Genomic DNA, 20,305 nt, shown 5'->3' on the forward strand with positions numbered 1-20,305 from the left:
TTCTTGTGGAATAGAGGAAGAAATGTATGCAGTCATCTTTTCCCCACTTAGCCTGAGTTTATGATGTGGCCAGTGGTGTCCAAGAACATTTGGAATTACTGTAGGAAGTAAGATCTATTTAATTTCTTTCCTTAATAAGACACAGTATGAGTCTCTTGCCCCCTAAACAAGTATCCTAGCCTTTGGACGTGAGGTACAGAAGTGTTCTACAGCTTTGACCAGAAATGTTAATTATTTTAATGAAATGTTGTTGTATCTGAAATTAACAAGTAACTATCACAAGTCAACAAATAACTATGCAGTTGCCTCTTAGAGATAATAAATCCTAGACAGTGGCATTTAAAATACAATGCAACCAGCATGTCTAAATATATTTTCCTGCTTCACAATTTAATTATTTTCTTTATTCTCATCTGCATGTAGGAACCCTTAATCATTTGTCTGTAAGGGAAAGCATTAATACTGATCTTTGGATTTGTAGTGAAATCTGATAAACTGTGTATTTCCCTTGGTTTTTGACAAAATTATATATTTACTGCCTTGTTTGAAATTCAGATGCACTCAGCATTTCAATCTCAGCCCATTTTATTTCTGCATCTACCCTGTGGGATCTCTTTATGCTTGATGAATTTCTCTTGAGATTTTTTGAAAAGCTTTCAGATTGACTGCCAGGTACTACAAACAGGTTCATTCAACGTTGCAATCAGCTATTCTATTAATGGAATCAATTTGAATAAATTTCATTAAGTAAAAGTTCTACAAACAAGAAATGGTATATCAGGAAGTTTATAGGAACTATTTTGTAGGGGTTCTAGTCCAAAAACAAGATGCTCAAGCAGTAAGATTTCTTACTGGTTTTGTTCTTTTCCTAGAGAACAAATAATATGCAGTGCACTATCCTTGTTTCAGATGGACTTTATTGCTGTTTCAAATAGAGTATATTCCTTATAATACAAATATTTTGAACTATTTTCTTAGTTTGAATCATACTTGTAGAATTAAATCACATCCACATTTTTTCCCTAAATGGAGACTTACCATTTCCCCTACCAAATCTTTTAAAGCCATTCCACTGCATTTCTACAAGTGCTGCGTTAAACAGTATAGCCATCACGTTGTACATGTGTGATATGCTCTCCGTGTAGGGCATGCTGTAATGTTAGGGTTTGTGCTGGACTGCATGGGCTGTAATGTACATATTATTATGTGTTCAGGTTAAAAAACCCAGTGACCAGCTGAAGAGAAGTTAATATTTTGATAGTCATCACTGATGGAGGTTTATTTTGTGATCCCAGACTGCAGCTGAGACCAGTAAGTGCAGGACTTGTGTCCTGCACAGAACAGAATTTATAATAGAAGTTGAAGTGTTCAGTACTGTTGAAAATCACTCTCAGAGGGACTTAAGGCACTTGACCAAGCTTCCTGTTCCTTTGCCTGTTGGCAGCGTCTGTGAGACGAAAAGTACATACCGCTCAGTCCCATTTGTCTTCCATGTATTTGCTCGGCTTTGTCCTTTCTAAAGGAAATGTTGATGTGAAAAACTGTTCCTGGATTTCTAGTCCCACTTTCTTGTCCTTTCACACCAATTTCAGCAGAGGACCATGAAGTATTTTGCAAATAATTAAGCACTTATGATCTGAAGACATCTTTGCCCATCACACTAACAAGGTTATGTAGTTAAGCATGTTGTGGGAACAAGATGTAATAACGGTTTTCCTGGGTATCTGTGTTCCTGCTCCGGTAGCACGAGCAGTAAGTATACAATATAATTTGAAGCTGCAGGGAGTGCAAGCAGAATGCTATTCAATTGATCTTTAAACAAAATGGCATGACGACAAGTAACAAAATGCATTCTTTAGGTTCTGTGCAAAAGATTTCCTGGTAAATAATAATACAGGGCTGTCAGCATGCCAGGGAAATGCTATCAGTTCTGAAGCAAAATGTGTTGCAAAGCAATTTAGTTGCTGTAGATAGAACTCTGTTTGTTTAAGAATAGAGTTCCTTAACACCCTGCCTGAGATCTTTGGAGATTGCGATAGAAATGCCACAGACTTCACTAGACTTCCTCTGAACTATTTTAGACCCAAAAGAATTTTTTATATCTTGGAACACCCAGTAAGGGCAGGAGAATTAAATTGTCTCAAAAGACAAGAATAGCTCAGAGAAGAGATGGTTTACAGAGACAGACTGATAATTTTTTTTAATGTGGTGTGGGATACAAAGATTAGAAAAATAGAATCTTTATGTTAAATCCCAGGATTTAGAGACTTGAATTCTAAAATAAAGCAGCAGCAGAAAGAACTTAGACCATTTTGCATTAGTGTTGACAAGCTAAACCAGGTCCACAACTAAACAGATTGTTAAGAAGATGGTATGAATGCTGCCTCGTGTTGTAACAGGAGCTGGAAGCTAGAATAATTAAAGAGGAGACAATCTACCTGTGCTGCATAGTGTCTTTGCAGTGATATATGCAGCCTGAGGCACTTCTGTGCTGTATGGGGCATGTTTCAACCAATAATTTAGGACTGGTGTGGTAGATTTCATTCTACTTTTCAGTGTTTCCCAGTGCCCGGTCTAGTTGTTTAATCTGGGAGATTTTAGCAGAGCAGACATAGCTACATTCAGTACCTGCAGCGTAGGCATCTGTGCACAGGTATCCAGAATTCTTTGGACTGCGGTTCCCTGTAAAACCATTTCCCTGTAAAACCATTTTCAATTTATTGAAGAATGGCCACTTAACATTGCATCCCCACTGTCCTGTTCCTGTGCTGCCAGAAACACTGTGAGACCAAGTTTTCTATGCATTCACAGAGTCTGGCCCCAGTGTGGATGCCAGCAGCAGCAACCATGGGCACCAAGCAGGTCCCAGCACAGTCACTCCAGTGTCACCTACAGCAGCAGAGCAGCCCCACCACTGGGTGCACTCTGACCACAAAGTGCCTCAAACCAAACCACCAAAGAGTAAAGAACTTAGGTTTTTGACAGAAGTTGTTGCATACTAAGCAGGCTAGCCTAGCCAGCCAAACCATTTCGTAGTAAGAAAAGGCGCTGCATAGAGAAATATATCACTGGTCAGACGTTACCCTAATGACACTGTCATGTCCAGATTGTGAGCAATAGCCAGAAATGAGAGAAGTGTTACTAGAAATGAGATATCCAATTGTGTCTCCAACTATAATTTCTGGCCAGGGCCCAGTCTGAGGTTAAACAAAGTCAGTGGGAGCTGGATTCATAAAATTCTGCATGTTTTTAACAAGTAAGAGAGTGGAAGAAATGAGACATTTCATCTCGAAAGTGTAGTGAACACTTCTGATAGTGTTGTGCCTCGATTTTATCCATAAGTAGAGGTTGCTGCAGGGAGCTGTTAAACTAAGCTATTTATTGTTTGTGAAACAGCTCATTAATATGGTGATTAGCATCCTACAGGGATCCCAGGAGGAAAATAATAATTTAGTATTCAGTGCACAGCTTGGGTATTTTACAATAACTGAGACATACAAAATAAATTAAAAAAAATATATAAAAAAAAATCTGTCCACTCAATGGGTATTGATAAACCTAAACACTGAACAAATAAAGGTTCTGTGGAAACAGTATGTGAAGCCAAAATTGATCATTAAGGGGGCATATGCACAGGGCCAGATTGAATGTGCAGCCTAAATTCTGTTCATTGCTTGTTTCTGAGTAGTAGTAGTTTGCAAATTTAACATCCTTCTTCATTTATTTATTTTTATGATACCACATCTAGAAACTGGAATGGGCTCTTAGACAATAACACATTATATCAGTGTCCCCCAAAACCAGACAAGTCCACTAGAAATTTTCATGTGTATGAGCTGCAGACAAATGTTTTTGACATTTAGATAAATATGACTGTACTTCTTTTGAGAGGTTCTGGATTTTAATCACTTAAGAGACTGTGATTAAACATGTATTTAAAGGAAAGCTACAGCTAGAAGGCTTGACTTGGTTTTGCAAGAGAAATGCTGAAAAGAGTTTTTGAAAATACTAGCTTTATTTTACAGGAAAAGAAATAAATTTAAGTATTTTCAAGAGGGCTAACAGTGATTTACAATGAAAGAAAAATCTCGCAGACAATAAAGCTTTTTTGATTGATATGACAATGGTGAACTCACACAAAAACAGCTCTTCGTACTGCTGGAGTACTGCAGTGTCTGTGTGACCTTTCCAATGTCTTTGTTTTCTCTCTTCCTCTAGGGAAAGCTACCTGCACTCAGTTATCTCAGGGATTATCTCAAATTTCTAGCAAGTTTGCAAAGGCAGCTCATATCATCACTGTGTATTTGACATTGAAATTACAGGTTTTTAAAAGATTTAGTAGCTTCGATGCCATCTGACTAAATCACCCAAACTCCTCTTGCGAATGAAACAGGCTCAGCAATTCAAAACCAGAAGATGTTTGTTTTCTTAGGCTTTAAGCTGTTCTGTATCAAGATGGATTTGAATAATTCTGCCCTTCCAGAAGGTATTGAAGAACGTCATATTTCAGAGCAACAACTATTAACATGACTAGTGTCAATTTTATCTACCTAAATGCTACACTGTCCCTTTTAACTCTTCCTTATTTCTTGCCTTTATTCATTTTATGTCACCACCTTTAAAAATATGCCTATGAGGTGTTGTGCTACACAGGATTCTTTCCACAGTGACAGGCAAAATCTATGGGATTTACAACACCTTAGTTGCATTGCAGTTGCACGTGGGCAACCGTTAGGGTTCAATATCTTGTGCTAATGCCACTATTGCATTTGAAATGCCTTTATGTGCCTTAAACCATGTATGTTGTTGCAGATTCCATCTACAAAACCTGGTATAACTCAGGCGTTACTGGCATTGGATTTTATCTCTAGGGGTTACTGGTCCAATGTGTTAACTGGGACATGGTTCCCTCACTGGCATTGTACACAGTATGCAGTCATATGGCTCCAAAGGGTCATGAGGTTTGCTTTCTCACCTTCCTCATTTTGTCCCCCTTTGCCTCCCTAGGAGCTGTATTCTAAAGCTTCCAGTGTTTTAGCAGAGTTGGTGAATGAGCTGTTTCTTCAGACCCTGCCTGTTGTGACTGGCCTCTCTGTAAGAGAATGTGAACTATTGAAAGAGGAGTGGCAGGAGAATTTGGTGCCTCAGTTGGAGAAGTGGGACACCCACCACCTTAAACGCTGGAAGCTTTTCCAGGAACAGCTACTACAAGAAAAAAAGGTAAGACCCATATCACATTTTGGGACCCCGGGTTCTGAAAACAGCTATAGAACGAAATTGTCAAGGTACTAATCTGTGGGGAGTACTTTGTGTATAAATATACAGACCAAGTCCAGACACAGATCCAGACTCAGGATGGGCAGTTTGAGCTGCATTATGAAGTGAATATATATGCTGTGCATGTAGACTCAGCATAGAGGAGTCAGAGAATAATTACTGAACATCTGTCCACAGTGTTTGACAGCTTTGTCAGCGCATAAACATTTTTTGGCAAGGCTTCTGTCTGATTTCACAGTGTCCTCAGCTCTTGAGCATCTACAGAAACAGTTCAAAAAAACCCTTCATCTGGTCCTTTTAGAGAGAGTACATGTAAGTACAGTTTACAGGAAAGGAAGCCTTACAGTGGTAAATGTTTCTTAATAATTTCTTTGTATTAATACTGTAATAATTGGAAACAACTCTTTATATAAAACTTACTCTTTACTCTGAGGAGGTGAAGAAACACACATCCCTCTCCTTTGTTCTGCTTGTGTCCAGCACAGGAGGCATTGAGACCAGAGGAGAAAACCAACAGTAATAAATTCATGTTAGGGCTCTTTTGCCTGGTCCTTCCATTGTCCTATTGAATCTCAAGCATTGCTAAGAGTCAGCGAGGACGTGCTTTAACAGCAAGCATAAAACCCACAGAGAGGGTGATCTCAAGTCTAAAATTTTTTTCCAAAGACACTTTATGCATTCCTCCAGTACTATCATTGGACACAGTATGTACAAGCATCAAGTGGAGAAACCAGCACCCCTGGGATTGCTTCTCAAGAGATTAAAAGGATTAGTTTGTCTCCAGCAGTCAATTGCTGGATAATAGTTCCTTGGACAGCACTGCATGTTGAATTCATTGTATGTGAATTCAGATATTCCAGTAATGTCCAAGCACGGGATAGTTAAAATAAAACATTGACTTTCCATACTTTCTGTGTACTGTAGCATTCATAATGTAAAGCAGATGGCTTCCTAGCTGGGAGAATAAAAACAAAACAAAACAAAACAAAACAACAACAACAACAACAACAACAACAAAATAAAGGATTTGCTGACATCATTAACAGTAATTACTGAGCTATAGGGAAATTCACTTAAACAAGGACACATAGCTTTCACATTCGTCTCTGGGTCACCAGCACTGTAGCTGGGCATTCTTCAACATAAAAATTGCCTGAGCAACAGACAGAGCTTTCCTAAGGACAAGTGGATAAGTGTGGGATAAAATTCTAGAAGAGGGTTTCTCCTAGTGGGAATATGTATGATTCTTCAAGACAATAGGCTTTGCAGCTTTTTTCACTTACATGTGGCCTTTCAGAAGTAGTTTGAACTAAACTGGAAGAAAGGCTGCTATATCTCTATCTAAAGTGTGCAGGGAAACAATTACTACAAGGCTAGGCTGGCAGATTTTCCTGTGTAAACAAGTTTGAAAAGTATCACGCAACTCACTGTATTACATTTAAATGCAAAGTGCGTTTATTGGCACATTCATAGTGTAAAAACAGCAACATGTACATTTAAACAATAAGTTGATGCTTGTATCCTACTGAAAAGAACACAGCTTTAGAAAAGAAGAGAGCTCAGACATTTGTGGCAGGTGATCATGTCATCTGGGAGATCCCATAGACGTTACAGTGCTGAATGTGTCAGAAGATCCATAAATCAACATTCATATTGACAAGCCTTTTAATTTATCAGGCATTTTCCAGCAGGAGATAAGTCTCTTATTTTCCTTTTGATAAATATGATATACTGAGAGTTACATAGTCACCTGTTTTACAGACCTTGAAAGTCTACCACCAGAAGGCTTTTCACCAGGATATTTAAGCTTTTCAAGGTGGCTCAAAAAGACATTTTTCCCATTTATCTGAACTACATTTATTTTGAGATTACCTTTCCTAGCATTTATACATATCTGGAATATAATGTGCTTTGGGGAAACAGAATCGCTTTTGTGCATGAAAAGGAAAATTTAGTTTCATATTTAACTTTTTTCTTATAAGCTTGACGATGTAAGTGAGGCAAAATATAGGAATTTAGGAATAAATGACTAATGAAAATAAATTATGAGCATTTTACCACATAGCTCCTACCTCATGACGTCTCTGGAAGAGCACTGTCGTCTGTTACGCAGAGCAGGCTGCTGCACTAGGCTAAGGTACTTGCTTGACATTCAGTGTGCATCACACACCATCTACAGGCTGTTAGAGAGAAATTGCTTTCCTCTGATTTCCTGAAGAATCTGTGCTAAAAATGTCAGCTGCAGAAGAAAGTGTGCTTACTTGGGTCTAATTTGCTGTGTTATCTGAAGTCTAACTCAAAGTATTTTATGGGTTTCATTACCCACTAACGGCATATTCCACACATTTATTGCCAAAGAGTAATGCTTAATGTTAGCTCTGCTGCAGAAGGTCTTACAATGGACTTGTTGCCAGGAGACAAAACACAGAAACTTACAGAGACAAAATGGGGTGAGGAGATTTCCATCCAGTTGCACACCATTGCTTGGCACCCAGAGAGGTGAATCAGCATCTGCTTATCAGCATTGGCATGCTGTGCTTTTTTGCCTTCTCTTTGTTTTACAGATACTGATTTCTTTCACAGTGTTTGGAACGACTCCTCTTTTCAAGTAGCCAAACATTCCTCGGAGCTTTACTCCGCCATTGAGGATGATTTTGTCCCTGGTTTTACTGGTTAAATGCAGGTTAGGAATCCAAGAGCCCAGCTCTTCCAGCCACTGAGTCTGCGCTACACGGAGAGTCATTTTCTCCATTCCTTACCAATCTGTCAGAATGTAATAGTATTTTGGAGACAGGCTATAGTGGACAACTGTGTGAAAGGAAAGCGATGTAGGATGCCAGGTCAGGAGAGGTAAGAACTGGCTGTCCCATAGGGGACAGTGCTGTTCCTCTCCAGGCAGCCCAGGCCCAGACTGACTTTCTGGTGGCCTCTCAGCCTTTTTGATTCTCCACTCAGTGCTCCCAATGTGAAGCCATAGAGGAAAAACCACAACACATGTACAAGATTCCTGTCTAGTAGTGTTAGGTCTCGAAGCAATGTAAAGTCATTCCCAAGAAAACAAAAGTTTTGCAAGGCAGCTGGCAGCTCGGCCTGGTATTGGAACAGTAGTGCACTGCATCACATCACATCACCTTTTCACCTGGCTAGATTAAATAGTTGTGTCTGTTTTGCTATTTATCAGCCATAAGCCAGCAGCCTCAAATTAAGATTCCCTTCGGTGTTGCATTTCGGTCTGTATGTGTGAGTTCTTGCAGTGTTTTGGGGAGTCAAAAATACCCAGCCCTCCAGGTTTATCCCAGTGAGCAACTGTAGTACTGCTTCCCGTAAAACATGCAATAACTGTTCTGTTTCTACCCCCAGCTGATCCTTCCCTTCTTGATCATCTTTTTCCTTATGGTAGCAAAACACTGGCTTAGTATTTGGTCCAAATCTCAATCTTCCTTATTTAACACCCCTACTTAAATGCATAATAATGCCCATTCTTTCCTCTTTGTTCTCATACTACTTAATGGCTGATGTACTTGTACTTCTAAGTTTAACAACTGTGCATGGGGTTATTTTTTACTGTGTCCCAATCTTTCCATTGGTCTCAGAGGATTGAAGAGACCCATTATAAATTTTGCATACAGATTATGTTAGATGCGTCTCGATTAAAAGGTGACTCATTCATTTCCTTTAAAAGAAAGTCTGTGTTCACCACTACAGAACTACACTATGTCCTCATAAACAGTAAGAAGTAAACAATTCCTACTACAATTCCTACTACAATGCCTGTCTGTGTTATCATTCTGAGTGCCTTTTTGGATGGGTTGTACGGGCAGCAGCAGAGGTGTTACATTTTTGTTTCTTGACTGCAATATTATATCATTTACAATTCCAGAAAACCTCTCCTGTATCTTGGTGGTCTACATCTGATTAAATCTGCATGCTGTTGGAAAACAAGTAGGCAGACAGGCCCTTCAAGAACAACTTCTTGATGAAAACCAAGTCTCCAAAAATAATGGGGAACCACATCTGAGCCACAGTGTCTCATTGAAAAAGCTCCTCTAGAAAGTAAAAGGTCCTTTTCAGCCCTCTTGTAACTGCTGAAAGAGACAGTAAAATATGCAGTGCAATGTATCAACTTGGTCAACCAAAGAATTTACTAGGCACATGCAGAGAGGTGTGAAACACTAGGGAACCATATCCATAGAGCTGCTAAAGGGAAATACTGATACAGCTATTATTGGCATCTGTCACATTGATACCTGGAGACCTGGTAGACTTTAATTTGTCGCTTGCAGTGTGCAGTTGTAGATGACACTGTGCTTGGCTGTGCTCTGTGATTTTCAGAATCACCCAGGCTCAAATCAGTTGAGGTCTGGCTGCCTAGGCACATCTTGCAGCTCCTTCTGAAAGCAGCTCAGGGGGCTCCCCAGCACTGTGCAGACTTAAGTGCTGTGCCTCTCATGCCCTTTCCATCTGTAATATTGACTGCCAGCCCATACTTCCCTGACACCCCACATGGGAGAATGTGCTTTGATAAGGTTTTCTTCATGGAGAGGGAACAACAATATGTGCTACTGTGTATGCTGTGGAGAATGCACTATCCGAGAAAGAGGTGCATTTTTCTTTTAAAGCCAAAGATGAAGTGCTTTCTGATGTTCTGCACTTCCCTGGAGAGTTAATTCTGTGTTCACATATAAAGCCTCTCCTGCACAGATCGCTGCTTCCCAGGGAAAAGACTATCAAATCCAGTATGGAGACCCAGGACCACTCCTAATACCTTGCACTAAGAGGGGCTGCACTTCTGCATCTAATTCTTTGCTGGACATATTGATCTAGTGAAATCTTGCTGTCTACAATAACAGAAAATTTACTCCCTCATGTTCTGAATGAAGATGGAACATGAAGTAAAGCTGTCAGAGAGACGGAGTATTATATTTAATTTAGAACTCTGCATATGTCTGCAAGCAACCTGCTTTTACCCAGCTGCCAATGTAGCCTGATATATACTCTTCATCTCACAGTAATGGAGTTTGGGCCTTACAGTCATTTCATCTTATGGCCTATTATTCATTAAATGCTGGCAATACACTAAGCAAAATCTAAGTCTGTATCTCCAAAAGTTTACAGTATAATGGCAAGTCCATCAAAACATTTCAAGATTAAATTCTTTGATCTAAATATCACCTTGAGGGAGCTGTAAACTCAGTCCTAAACCTAATCACATCTCCATTTCTAACTATTAGCATTGCGTACTATGCACAAAGTGAGATGAAAGATATCTTTATTTTGTTAGGTGAAAGTAAAAACTACATCTCTACTAGTGAAAAAAATGAAACAGCCCACTGCAACCTACTGATAAGAGTCGATGCAGTATTTTGTGCCACATTGTTCTTTTTTCCATTGTTTTTTTTGTTGGTGAAACCAGAGAATCTGTAGGAGACACAGCTCGGGGCTGATCCAAATCAGACTTTGACCATTAAGATGCAATTTGTTTCATGGAAGAGGGGAATTACTGTTTTTAACTAAAACGAAAAACAAAAAACCTTTAGATAACCTCCTGATTCATCATACGGTCACTGAAATCAGAGCATCTTACAGTTGTGATTTTTTTCCCTGCTTTTAGCGATGGATAAATGAATATGCTCTCTCTGCTGTGATGCAAAAGCACCTGTCTGAGAAACAGGAGAAGATAATTCAAGGTGTCATGAGCAGACTAGGCTGCCTCAGTGATGAGTAAGTATGGTTTTATCGGTAAGCAGTACAGTAAAACTGCAATGCCGCATGCACAGATAAAAACCCATATATATTACATTGCAGAAAGCAGTGTTGAGGGATTCTGAGCATCCTCAGACAGAGAGACAGTTTCTGTAGGTTTTGGTCTGAGTATTAAAAAAAAATGCCAACAAATAGGATGATTCCTGGTAAGGCAAAAGTAAAGTCTTCTTCAATTAGTCAAGTGGCGCACATTCTGTATATCTGTTCCTATGTTTGTGAGTTATTCCTAATCTTGAACCACGTTCACTTTGCCCTCTGTATCTCATGCCGGAGTTGGATATCTGTCAATATAAAATGTTCAGTCCAGCACCATTCAGCTCTACCTTTGCTTTCTGCTATTAGTATACTACTGACCATATCTTTGCATGTAAATGACTCCTGTCTCGCATTCTCTGTCTATATTCGCTAAGGAAACTTTTAGTTTTGTCTCATCTTTGTCTCTTTGAGAGACATACCTCTCAATAAAATAAATAAATAAATAAATAAAATTTGTGTTATCTGCCTTATTTTGATCAAGATAACAAATGAGTTCATCATAGTTTCAACATTATCAAAGATCAATGCGGTTAAAGACTTGGCTATCTGGAATATTGGTGTTATTGCCAATGCACTCCTTTATTTTGGCTCTACTTCTCAGTTCAGCCTCCCCTTTTCATGTTCTCTGACTTCAACATTGCCCAAGATTTGGTACCTAGAGAGCTTGTTGCACACAGTAGGTAGAGACACAAACCCACCTTGAAGGATATCATCCCAAATGTGCACATAGCACATTTAATTCATTTTGTCCATAATCTACTTCAAAATGTGTTCTTCTTTTGAAAATTCACCAAAAATTTGCTCCAGCCATGTCTGCACTGCCAGCTAACACTATACCCTTCAGTGTCTCATCAGAGCGTGCCCCCTTGTTAATCCAAAATATGCATTTTCTTCAGCTTGAAATAGCTTTCCTGTAGGTCTGATTACATTCTCCTTTCATCTTATTTCAAGTCTCTTATTTTTAAAAAAATGTAATCACAGATGCTTATTTATCTTTTTTCTTCCTACTTTTATTTTAATTTGACTTCAGAGTGACAGAATTATATGTCTATCACAGTGTTATCCATTCATTACACCTGAGAAACATTGTAAGGCATGCTTAGAATGTGTGAGATGTCACAGAGTGAATAGTAGCTGTCATCTTTCAGCAATGACTTTTCCTGAGCATGGATGTGCAAAATCAGCAAGCAGCTTAGCTGGTTGATTTTTAATGATTTGTTTTTTACAGGTCTGTTAACTACATATTGCAAAAACACCGGCTCCTGCTGTGCTCAGTACTGAGAAGGTTAACTCTTCGAAGCATTGGAATGGCAGCTCTGACCCGCATGAGGATGTCCAGGAAGAAGAGCTTGCTTCAGGAGCTCAGAGAGCAGCACATCCTGCAGAAGGGTTCCTCCCACTGCCAAGATGAAGACCAGTGGCAGCTGCAGAAGGCAGTGGTAGGTACAGTGTCCCAGTGGGTTTTGTCCATAGTCATATGCTCTGATGTCTGGCATTAGAAGTAGCCACAGATGAGCTCCAAAATATAAAAATGTTCAAGTTCCAAATAAAAAATATTGTCAAAAATGCACCCACTCTTGATATAGGAGGTACCAGAATGTGCCTGTTGTAGTTTTAAATTCCCTAATATTTTATCTATTGCCTATCTATGATAGGTGTTATCTTTCATTAGTGTAAAAGTTATCATAGCAAGCTTATTCAGTTACCAGTTTTATATGAAAACAGTAATTAAAACAAGTCATGGCAACATGTATAAAGAACTCCTATGCAAGTTACTGCTTTAGTGTAAGAGAAATTCCTACTAACTCTTCCAGTGATCATAATATGCACTTGAAAATCTGTTAATCAATATCAGAATAAATTGTTTAATTTCTCCAACAGACCTAGCAAAGTTCTTCTGTACTGTTGTCATTTTTCATTCTTCTCTTTTCTTTCTTCTCTGTCTGTGAAATTCTCAGCATCCATTCACCTGACATCCTTCAAAATAATCTGATTCGTGTAGGTCAGGAGATAGAAGAAAATTTAACGGATTTTTAGACTTGATATTCCCACAGGTCACTTTCATATCTATTTGCAACTGTGTTTTAAGGGTTACTCCTGGTTAATATTAGATTTTGTAGGTTATTTATTTACTTAGACTGGATACTTACCTAAAGCAACAATGCATTGCTGAAGTCAGCATCAGAGGGCCCTTCCCAGCTGGCATCAGTGTTAGCCACTGCCCAACCCAGTGCTGCTGCACATCTGGATTGAACCCACCCAACACCTCATAGCTCTGTGCTTCATGGCATCACTGTGCAATTAGCAGAGAGGCAATATTGTGCATGCCTCTAATTCTGATGTGCATAGCATGAACACTAATTCTCCACTTGAAAGAGGAAGAAGGAAATTCTGTCTGCTGCCAGTTTCATATTTGATACTTCTATTGAAGTAGTTCCTCTTGAGTGTGAAAATCTCAAAATATCATTAACCTTCAGAAGAAGTAAAATATAATGAAATACAAATACATATGACTGCATTCCTCTTGTTCCTGCATTTGTGTGCTTTCCACTGTTACATCTCACTTAGTTCCCACAGGGACATTAATTGATTCAATCACTGTGTTCCCTAGAAAAATGAAATGTCCCCAGGTATTACGGTTATTTTAGTCTCCCTCCATTACAGGCTCTTTCCAAGGCCAGCTAAAACCAATCTCACAGAGACATGCCTAAAAATACACATATAAGATCCTTGCTGCCAAACAAGTAGAGCCTAGATGTGGAACCGTGAAAAGTCAGCAAGAAAAAAAATGTTAGGAACCACCTCCAAAGCTAGAACCAACGTATAAGGAGTTAAGGAAGAGGTTAATTTTTAGACACTCAACCAGAGTTTAAGACATACTATGTTGTTTTAACTAAATTTAATTTAAATATTTTCCAATTTTAGGCTGGTGTAGATAGTGTTATGCCAGTCTGTTTATTTCATATAAAATGTAAATTTTATTCAGGAAAATACCACTATAAAACCCTACCTTGGTCAGAATGACAAAAAAAAAAAAGAATCAGTTTAATGATATTCCAGCTGTCTTTAAAAAATGTCAAAAACATGTCTGAGCTATAAATGAAGACATGTCAGAATAGCCAGCATTAATAGGGACATCATTATTTTCCACAGATGAATGTGGGCAGAGCACGTTCTTTTCCTACTTGCATTTTTTATTTCCAAGAGGGAATCAAATAGTTAGTGCTGAATACCTCAGAATAATTTAATTATATCTAGGCTTAAATGAGAGTATAAGAGAGATATCAGCAATTCAATAGAAGGCAATCTGTGGAAGACTGTGATACACGTAAGAAAGAAAGAAGAGGTTATTCTGGTGTGTCCTATTGTGTGCTGGAGACAGTTTGGAGTGAAAGTGGATTTTAAAAGAAGCATAGAAAATGGATGGTCCAAAGGACTCAAGGGACTGGAAGCCTTAAGAAGATGCATCTTCTGAAGTGTCATAAGTTTTAAAACTGGCATAAAGTATGTAAGTAGGGAACAATTTTTCACTTGTTTCTGATTTCTTATTTCTAACAAAAGAACAAGAGAGCACCAAGCAAAGCTACCAGATGGCAGGTTCAAAATTAAGAAATAAGTTAAGCCATAGAACTCATCAGGTGCTCAGAGTGCAAGTGGTCTCTAAGTGCTATTAAGTGCAGTCATGAAAGGCTGGAAATACAAATATGCCAAGTTTTTCTCAGGTAGACCCCAAAACTGTTTGAGTGTCCTAGAAATGTAACTGCATGCTTGCCTTGTTCTTCTGCTCTTTATCAAGGTATACACAACTATCTCTTACTGCAGTCAGTAATATAAATAAGTTATATAAATAAATATAAATATAAATAATATAAATATAAATATAAATATAAATATAAATATAAATATAAATATAAATATAAATATAAATATAAATATAAATATAAATATAAATATAAATATAAATAAGACCAAATTCAACAGTACAGAACACAAAAACAGGTATGCATCACTTGGAAATGACTAGTTGGACAGGACACAGCTGTTGTACATATCATGACAGAGACAATAGCTTTGGTGCCAAGACAAATATATTAAGTGGCTGTACTGGAACTATACTGGAATTAAGCATTATGCCTGATAATTATTATATAAAGGAATTATACTAGAATTAAGTGACTGTACTGATTTATGCTGGAAATGAGATTAAGTATTAAAACAGTAATGTTCTGAGTGGCTGTAGGATTTTCTTTTACAGTGATGCTGACTAAAGTTGTGAATGCATTTAAATGGCAGCACCTGCTATCATTTTGTCTGATTACCAGGAGTCCCACATTTTGGAAGAGGAAGAGAAGCTAGAGGAAGAAACGCAGCAAACCCATTTAGAATTTCACCAGCAGTTAGTCACAGAAATGCAAGAAGCTCTTCAGTTTCTTCAGCAACACATGGAGCAAGTGATTGGGCGGACACTGCTACAGCATGCCCAACAGGAAGCTGGAAAAAGGAAATCAGATGATGAACAGGACTTCAAGGTATGGAATTATTCAGTAGCAGCTTTCTTAACAAATTGTGTACTATAATAAATTGGATGGCAACCTTATATATATGCATTACCCTACGTCTAGAAGTATCATCAGGAAAACATTACAACCTGTTTTAAAACTGAAGGTAACTTGCTGTCTAGTTACAAACATAACACCAACGTCAACCTACTGTATTTTTGAGGGACTCAGAAGAGGTTTTAATAAACCAAACCCAAGAACATAAAAAGAGCAGAGGGTTCTGGATGACAGAAAATCACAAACATGAGGAAGAAATGGAGATTATCTATTGATAAAGATTTTGAAGTTAATTAATAGTATTCATATATTAACAGCTTAATGGATATATTTATTAAATTATCTTGTAGATAAATACATAAAAATGATACTCAATTCATAGATTAATAAATAGAATTGTTGTAAATAATTGGATTTTCTGTATAAAGGAAAATTGCACTAGAATTACACATATGTTAATTTACTTTGCTGGCAATTGGGTTGACAGGCAAAATGGGCTATGGAGATGGAACAGATAGAAGAGTGGTCCCTTCCCAGATGTAGTTAAGGCACATTAGAAAGATTTTAATGTAATTTTTTGTGTTGAAATGTTCCATGGATTAATAGAAATACCTGTTTTCCAGCATATCAGTTTGTAACTTTTTTTAAGCACAAAATTCACAATCTTTCATACACATTAAAAATTAAATTTGGTGTTCAGTTTTAGGCAGATTAAAGCAACTAGTTTTTAACTTAGAAAATGAACCATTGCTTGCACTATCTAATGCAGGAGAGGCTGGTGGAAGCTGCTGTAGAAAGTGTATATGGGACCAGCAATAATATCAATAGACTGGTGCAAAACTACTACCAGCAAGTAGGAAAAATCACAGAAGGCTATGAAAGGAAAAAACTTCAGCAACTGAAATCGTTACAAGGTATGTATGATATTAAACAACTGTAAGATAATACTTGTTTTTTAATAGATAAATTCATTTTCTTATTGCTATAAAGATCTCATAAAGATAACAGAAATATATTATTGAAATCAAGCAACAAAGTAAAATGAATGTGTAGGTCCATTTCCATCTTTGAGGAAAAAGTAGTAGAGCTATTATCATCAGTAATTTCTTGAATTGCATGCAGGGTGTTGTTACTCAAAGTTTTGTATAACCACACATAGAATAATGACTTAGTGTCAGAGATTATAGTTTAACCATGAATTCAAATTCACCAAGCTAACATCAGAGATACTAACACTGTCACAACCACCAGTAATTGATTTTCTGGTGCTCTAAAGCTTAATACAGGAGGATTTAGAATGTTGACATTTGTACAAATCTTAGGTTGTACATCCAACCTCTACCATGAACACGGTTCAATTTACTATATTTATATATGAAAATAAAATGAATTAATGGATTAAATACTGATAGAGTAAGAGGGTATATGATGGGAGTCTACAAGTTGGATCTTTCTCCTATAAGGCAGAAGACCCGTGTCTACAGTCAGACACATTGCTCCCATGTTAGAAAACGTAAGCATCATTAGCAGACAGTCTGTTTTAAGGAGGAGATTCTTATATTTATCCCTTTTTTGACTCAATGAAATGTTGTTCTCTCTGCAATAGAGAAGATTCATGGGAGGATCAGCAAAAAGTCAATCGTTCCTATCCTGGAATGACATATGAACTTCTACATTATTTCTTAACTGTCAACCATGACCCTCTCACAGGTTGTGAAACTGCTGATGAGGTTTATGAACTCCTGGATCCCACAGAAACCACCACACACAGGCACTTTTTCTGGAAATTATTTCTAATTGTTCAGTTTCTTCAGGACAGGAAAAAAAAGCAAGCTGTGATTATTGATTTCTTCTGTAAACACTCTCCCCTCCCCTGGATGAAGGCTGTTGGCATTAAATGAAGATAGCAAGTTAGGAGAATGGCAATAGCATCTAAGGCTAAGTCTTTGAGACACATGGAGTGGATAAATAAAAGCTGTTTTCAACATGCAATTTTAAATAAATTTGATTCTTTCACCACAAAAGAGATTTTTTGAAGAGAAACAGGCCTATCCACTCAAGGCTTGGGTCTGGAGATAAGGCATACTTTGTTAGGAAAGATTTGTGAGCCCCAGTTAATAGATAGCTATGCTTACTGTTTACAGGAGAACCTGTTTGTTTTGCATGTGTTTTACAATGCCCTGTTGTGGACCTTGAAGCCTTTAACATTGGAAGCTGAAGTAAAAGGATTAGGCAAAATGTGTGCAGGGATTTTTGATCTGTGTTGTAGACATTGGCAGCCAACAAGACAGCCAGTTACTCAAGTTCTTACGAAGTCTCTCTAAAGACTTCTTTGGCCCTGATTTAGCCAACTACAAACAGAGTCTAAAATCCCTTCGATTTGGGTTGCTTTAAGCAGGAATTTCAACAGAATCTTATTCCAGAACACTCCTCTGACGTGAACTGAGCTGATCCGGTATCATTACATACTTGAATGTTTTGCTTCATTGGCACTTTGGTATTGCTGTCTACTGGTTTCCCAAATAGCCTGTGAGACCTGGAATACCAGTCACTAGAGCCACAGTCAGCCTGGTAATTGCTCTTTTAGATCATTTCTTTCTCCTACTGTTTGTGTGGATATATTGTTGTTTCAGTGCATTGATGCTCCATGAACTATGAGAAAGAAAATTAAGTGTGTAAGCAGCTACTAAAGGAGCACATTTTCTTTTCAACTGAGGAAAAATAAAATCCTTTCTTGCTGCAGTGTAAGCCTACAGGCATGAGGGAAGATGAGAGAATTTACGTTGGTAATAAAAGCAGGCATGTTTTAGATTTGGGTGGCCAGAGAGAAACCAAGCTGAAACTGAAAGGTCGAATGAACTGGTACAATAAAAAAAAATACTGCAAACATATATGTGCATACTCTAAAGTGTCTCAGTTTTTCTGTAACAGCTCCTTCAACTCCTTCTGCTTTGTTGTTAGCTTTTGTATTAAGAGTGAGCAGTGGGTCTAATGAGGGTCTCTGATGTTTAGTTCACATAAGTCCTTTTTTTACCCTGATTCCAATTTTGTGATGCAGACTGCATGTTTTTCTCATTTCAGCTGTTGTATGGCCCCCAGAAGCACTTAAATTTCTCCCTGTGATTCTTAACAGCCTGAAGTGCTGCCCCTGGGCACAACCAGACCCTCTATGCCCTGCCTTCCAGCCAGGAGGCAGGGCACATGTTTCTTAATTTTTAGAAGGGCCTGATCTGTATGTGATCTTCAAGCACATTTACCACAATGAGAGAGCGATTTCCCTCACCAAATACACTGTCAACCTCAGAGGTGCCTGCCATCCTCTCCCAGCATTCAGAAAAAGTTGGATGCCCCCCATATAAATGTTAAATACCTTAATTTGTTACATACCCATCCATCTCTCTTCTGTATTTTAGAAAAAAACAGGTCCACAGCAGTAGGTGTGAGGAAATGGGTTGTATGTGGCAGATTACTACCAGGCAGTACTTTGAAGATAAGACTCAGGACCCTGCTCAGCAGATAAACACCAAGCAGAACTACCAAAATTACTTCACCTTCAAATAAGGGGAAGCATAGTGAAGTTAGGCATTCCCAGGACTAAGTGGCCTCAGAGCTCAGGGGTTTTTTGTTTGGCAGTTTTCATTTAGGTATTTCAATTTTTGCTTAAGGCATCGTGGTGTTTTCATAAAATGTCTCCTTTGAATTCTGTGTTAATCAATCACTTAGTGGGAGAAACAGATAAGAATAATAAGAATTCACTGGCATTACCATCACATCTGAACAATGCACAACTTATTGTCTGATGTTTCAGCAAATCACAGTGGCAGAGCAAGTGTATGTAAGAAGTACTTGAGATCTCTAAGGAGCAGTGACTTTGGAAGGACTGCCTAGAACAGGGATTATTTTTTGTTGATGAAAGGCATAAATTGTCAGGTTGCCAGAACTCAAAGCAGGGTTTGTAGTTTTGAGCAGAATATTTTACAAAACCATTATTTCAGCAGAAAGAAGTGAAAAGAACAGACTTAGAAAGAAAGAAGAGAATGAACACACATTGAAAGAAGAACAGACCAAAGGCATCCTGAACATATCATCCGCAGTCCACCAAAGGTAAGAGCAGGCAGAAACACTACTGACTCAGTTTAAATGCTTTGACTTTTTGCAGATATATATAAATGTCTAGTTGAATAAATGTTCTGGCTTTGTATTTTATATTTTGTCCTTGATGGAGAAGAAATATTTGTTGCCAAATTTTGCACTACTCTTTGATCTCAGAGAATTACTTTTTGATGCTCATTAATTACAGACTGAAGAACTATATAAAGACAGTTTGAAAAGAGAGAATGAAAAGCAAAGCCAAAACACATGCCAAATTATTAAAAAAAAAAAAAAAAAGATAATATAAATGTAGGATGGGAGCTGATTGTATCCAATTCATTACATTTCATTGTTTCTGCTTTAAAAATCAAGAATATATATTAATTTGCTGTTGAGTAAATATACCGTAATGAAGATAGCATTTTTGAAACATAAATAATATCTAAATGGTAAAATTTCATTGAATGCCTTTGGACAGTTAAGATTACTTGCACAAAATTTAGGCTTGAGTGCCACAAATGTTAAATAAAAATCATGTTTAATACATTATTTATTTTTTGAAATTTAGACTCTAGACAAAA

The 20,305-nt window shown here is 37.8% G+C and overlaps 1 protein-coding gene across 3 annotated transcripts in view; it reads left to right on the forward strand.

Annotated features, from left to right (window-relative positions):
* Positions 1-20,305, forward strand: part of EVC (EvC ciliary complex subunit 1) — a 54,483-nt gene that overhangs the window by 28,699 nt on the left and 5,479 nt on the right. For 2 of the 3 annotated variants that reach the window (XM_082759179.1, XM_082759181.1), the window contains 6 exons: positions 5,008-5,220; positions 10,889-10,998; positions 12,305-12,515; positions 15,399-15,605; positions 16,402-16,546; positions 19,628-19,736. In XM_082759179.1, the coding sequence (XP_082615305.1) occupies positions 5,008-5,220; positions 10,889-10,998; positions 12,305-12,515; positions 15,399-15,605; positions 16,402-16,546; positions 19,628-19,736 (995 nt within the window). The remainder of the gene's footprint in view (positions 1-5,007; positions 5,221-10,888; positions 10,999-12,304; positions 12,516-15,398; positions 15,606-16,401; positions 16,547-19,627; positions 19,737-20,305) is intronic. The other variant, XM_082759180.1, reaches the window with a different exon arrangement.

Source organism: Aythya marila, assembly GCF_965140915.1.
Source record: "Aythya marila genome assembly, chromosome: 4".
Classification (NCBI taxonomy): Eukaryota; Metazoa; Chordata; class Aves; order Anseriformes; family Anatidae; genus Aythya; species Aythya marila.